Source organism: Coenobita brevimanus, chromosome 41 (assembly GCF_032717465.1).
Source record: "Coenobita brevimanus isolate Jiangsu-jjx chromosome 41, ASM3271746v2, whole genome shotgun sequence".
Lineage (NCBI taxonomy): Eukaryota > Metazoa > Arthropoda > Malacostraca > Decapoda > Coenobitidae > Coenobita > Coenobita brevimanus.
Window position 1 is genome coordinate 18,022,242 of NC_136994.1, and position 4,740 is coordinate 18,026,981.

The 4,740-nt window shown below is 42.3% G+C and overlaps 1 protein-coding gene across 1 annotated transcript in view; it reads right to left on the minus strand.

The window, feature by feature from the left end:
* Positions 1-539, minus strand: part of LOC145397545 (sphingosine-1-phosphate lyase-like) — a 12,007-nt gene extending 11,468 nt beyond the window's left edge. The window contains exon 1 of the mRNA XM_080270615.1: positions 512-539. Coding sequence (XP_080126741.1) covers positions 512-539 — 28 coding nt within the window. The remainder of the gene's footprint in view (positions 1-511) is intronic.
* Positions 540-4,740: the final 4,201 nt, after the last annotated feature.

The window sequence follows — 4,740 nt, forward strand, 5'->3', positions numbered from 1 at the left end:
AGGAGACCGAGGATGAGATGGAGGGTTGGGGAGGGTTATATGAGAGGGAGGTGTGAGCTGGAGGAAGGGCAGCCTGATGGGAGGGTTCGGGCTATAGACAGATAGATAAATAGATATATACATAGACGTAAGTAGATATAGGCATATAGATTGGTAGATATAGATAGATAGACAGGAAGACAGATATTATTGATGCAAACTGCCAATATAAATAAAATATTAGCGTAAGGGTATTTGAAATCAACAGAAGAGTCAAACCGAATTTTTTTTTAAATTAGTAATATAAAAATCTAAGTATACATATATAATTTTTCATATAAACACATTAACCACTATGTATCGTTCAAAAAAATGTATGGTAGAAAATATATGGGTGAATTTTTGAATATAACGGTCTGGAAAAATCAATGACTCAGGCTTAACCGTAACGAGCAAAAAAATTATGTATAAAAACGAAACTGGCTGTCAAAAATAATTACCATATATCTAGAAAAATAATATATAGACTTACGTATCAATGTATCGCGTAGGAAGTCCATGGCGCAAGGTATATGGGAGTATTTTGGCGAATTTGTGGGTTTGTTTGGGTTTGGTCACCTAGGCAGCCGAACCCCTCGCCTGTACACACACGACTGACTGACTGACCCGCCTCTGTGTGTGTGTGTGTGTGTGTGTGTGTGTGTGTGTGTGTGTGTGTGTGTGTGTGTGTGTGTGTGTGTGTGTGTGTGTTCTTACCTAATTGTTCTTACCTAATTGTATCTTTACAGGAATGAGTCAAGGTCGTACTGTCCCGTGTCTTAAACCATATTTATCGTACATATCCTTAAATTTGTGAATTGTTTTGGCACACACTATTTCATTCGGTAGTGCATTCCATTGATCAATTGCTCTGTTTGGGAAACTGAATTTCCTTACGTCTTTATCACCTCTCTTCTTATGCAGTTTTTTGCAGTGTCCTCTTGCTGATGCTTCTCCATATGTTAAGTAATCATTTATGTCTATTTTCTCCTTTCCTGATATGCACTTATATAGCATTATCATGTCACCTCTTTTCCTTCTCTCCTGTAGTGTTGGTAGATTCAGTTTATTTAGTCTTTCTTCGTAGCTTAGGTCCCTTAAGCTTGTGTGTGTGTGTGTGTGTGTGTGTGTGTGTGTGTGAGGGAGAGAGGGGGGTGTATGTGTAGCCTACAAGATTTTAACCTTCTTGAGAGAGAGAGAGAGAGAGAGAGAGAGAGACTGCAGTGGCGTACCTGAGGGAGGGGGGGGGGCTGTCTGAAACTGCCCCCCGGACCCCCAATTGAGAGGGGGGCCAAAAAAGCCTTAAAAATGTATAAGCTTTTTTTTTTAATTAATATTTAAAAATATATATATTTATCATCCCGACAGTCCCGGCTGAGATACTAGATATTAGGCTTTTTTATCAACTAAGTGGTATTGCTGTTTGTTCAATGCAAATCTTTTTCATCAAATCTCACTGTCTCTTTATCTGTCTATCATGTCTGTCTGTCTATCTGTCTATCTGCGTCTGTTATCTTGTCTATCTTGTCTGTCTGTCTTTATCTGTCTATCTGCGTCTGTCTATCTTGTCTATCTGTCTGTCTGTCTATCTTGTCTATCTGTGTCTGTCTATCTGTCTGTCTGTCTATCTTGTCTATCTGTCTATCTGTCTTTATCTGTCTATCTGCGTCTGTCTATCTTGTCTATCTGTCTGTCTGTCTTTATCTGTCTATCTACGTCTGTCTATCTGCGTCTGTCTATCTTGTCTATCTGTCTATCTGTCTATCTGTCTATCTTGTCTATCTGTCTATCTGCGTCTGTCTGTCTTGTCTATCTGTCTGTCTGTCTTGTCTATCTGTCTGTCTGTCTGTCTTTATCTGTCTATCTGCGTCTGTCTATCTTGTCTATCTGTCTGTCTATCTTGTCTATCTGCGTCTGTCTATCTTGTCTATCTGTCTATCTGCGTCTGTCTATCTTGTGTATCTGTCTGTCTATCTGCGTCTGTCAATCGTGTCTATCTGTCTGTCTGTCTTTATCTGTCTATCTACGTCTGTCTATCTTGTCTATCTGTCTATCTGCGTCTGTCTATCTTGTCTATCTGTCTGTCTGTCTTTGTCTGTCTATCTGCGTCTGTCTATCTTGTCTATCTGTCTGTCTGTCTATCTGTCTATCTTGTCTATCTGTCTTTATCTGTCTATCTACGTCTGTCTATCTTGTCTATCTGTCTGTCTATCTTGTCTATCTGTCTGTCTATCTGCGTCTGTCTATCTTGTCTATCTGTCTATCTGCGTCTGTCTATCTTGTCTATCTGTCTGTCTGTCTGTCTATCTATCCACGTCTGTCTATTTTTGCCTGCATCCAGCCATCCATCTCTCCGTGTCTATCTATCTCTGTATCTGTCTGTCTATCCATCTGTCTATCTAATCATTCCCTGTAACTCTATCTATCTATCCGTCACAATACCTGTCTGTCCCCCCCCCGGGCCCCCAAATCTCTAGGTACGCCCCTGAGAGAGAGGGAGAGAGAGAGAGAGAGAGAGAGAGAGAGAGAGAGAGAGAGAGAGAGAGTTGTCCCTGGCATGTGAGAATTATGTAAATGTAAAAAAAAAAAAAATCGGGAATCAACATCTTTTCTATCTGTCTGTCTGTCTGTCTATCTATCTGTGCCTATCTATCTATCTATCTATGTCTGTCTATCTATCTATCTGTCTGTCTATCTATCTATCGATCTATGTCTGTCTGTCTATCTCTCTATCTATCTATGTCTGTCTGTCTATCTATCTCTATCTATGTCTGTCTATATGTCTATCTTTCAGTCTGTCTATCTATCTATCTGTCTGTCTGCCTGTAACTACCCTTTCTATCTATCTGTATAATCTGTAACTACCATTTCTATCTGTCAACTGTATAGATAGATAGATAGATAGATATACCCTTTCAAACTACAGTATATATATTTATCTATCTATATTAATCTGTCTATCGTGGTTATAATCTATCAGTGGAGTTTTATTGAGATATTTACTGAGGAGAAGGAGGAGGAGAGAGGAAAAGGAGGAGGAGGAGGAGGAGGAAGGAAGAGAATGAGGAAGGAAAAGGAAGAGAAAGAAAGAGGAGGAGAAACGAAGAGAGAGGAAGAGGATGAGGAAAATAGAAGAGGAGGAGGAGGAGGAGAGAGGAAGAGGAGGAGAAGGAAGGAAGAGAGAGAGGAGAAAGGAAGAGGAGGAGAGGAAGGAGAAAGGAAGAGGAGGAGGGGAAGGAGAAAGGAAGAGGAGGAGGGGAAAGAGAAAGGAAGAGGAGGAGGGGAAGGAGAATGGAAGAGGAGGAGGAAGAGAAAGGAACAGGAGGAGGAAGAGAAAGGAAGAGGAGGAGGGGAAAGAAAGAGGAGGAAGAGGAGGAGGAACTAGGAGGAGGAGGAAGAGGAGGAGGAACTAGGAGGAGGAGGAAGAGAAGACAGACAGACAGACAGGCAAGAGAAAGACAAAGACAAAGAAGAAAGACAGGAAGCAGATGAAGACAAAGAAGAAGTGAAAGAAGAGGAGGAGGGGAAGAAGAAAAGAAAGAAGAGGACGAGGGGAAGAAGAAGAGGAGGAGAAGGGGAGAAGGAGGAGAAGAGGAGGAGGAGAAAACGAAGAACGAGAAGGTGAACAGAAGATGGAGTGAAAAAGAACATTTGTGTACCAGAGAAAACGAAGGAATGAAGGGGGGACTGAAGAAAGAGAGAGAGAAGGAGCGTTAGGAAGAGAAGGAGAGGAAGGGAGGTAGGAAAGGAGAGAAGGAGGGAGGGAGGTAAAGAAGGAGGCAGGAAAGAGTGACGTAGAGTAGGGGGGAGGCAGGTAGGAGAGTGTGAGGTAGAGGAGGAGGGAGAGAGGCAGAGAAAGAGGAAGGGAGGTAGAGAAGGAGAGAGGGAGGGAGGGAAGGAGGTAGAGAGGGAGGGAGGGAGGAGAGAGTGAGGTAGAGAAGGAGGGAGGGAGGTAGAGGAGGAGGGAGGGATGTAGGAGAGGGACGTAGAGAAGGAGGGAGGGAGGTAGAGGAGGAGGGAGGGAGGAGAGAAGGAGGGAGAGAAACCTGGGAGGGAGAGAGGGAGGTGTAACTAATATTTATCAGTGTCTGGCTTTTTTCTGTCTTTCTATCTTTATATCTATCTGTCATTTGTCTTTCTTTGATTGTCCATCTGTCTATCCATCTATCTATCTATCAGGCCGTCTCTCCATATATCTGTTGATTTATCTATCCGTCTGCTGGATCTTTCATGATTCTATCTGTCTGTCTTTCTGTCTGTCTATCTATCTATGTCTGTCTATCATATCTATCTCTGCCTGTCTCTCTCTATACCTGTTTATCTATCTGTCTATACCTGTCTGTCTATCTATATGTCTAGCTCTAAGGTAATTATGTAAGGAAGGGTCTCTCTCTCTCTCTCTCTCTCTCTCTCTCTCTAATCTTATCTCTCCTCCCTTCAAAGATAAGATACTGTAACCTTTCTTGTGTTAGGAGTAGACTGCCATCCGAGAGAGAGAGAGAGAGAGAGAGAGAGAGAGAGAGAGACAGAGACAGAGACAGAGACAGACAGACAGACAGACAGAGAGAGAGTAGTTAACCAGGTAGAGAAGTAGAGAAAGTTACAAACATGCAGACAGGTAGGTAGGTAGGTAGGTAGATAGGTAGGTAGGGAGAGAGAGAGAGAGAGAGAGAGAACAGGTAGATAGATAGATAGACAGATAAGGACAGACAGACAGGTAGA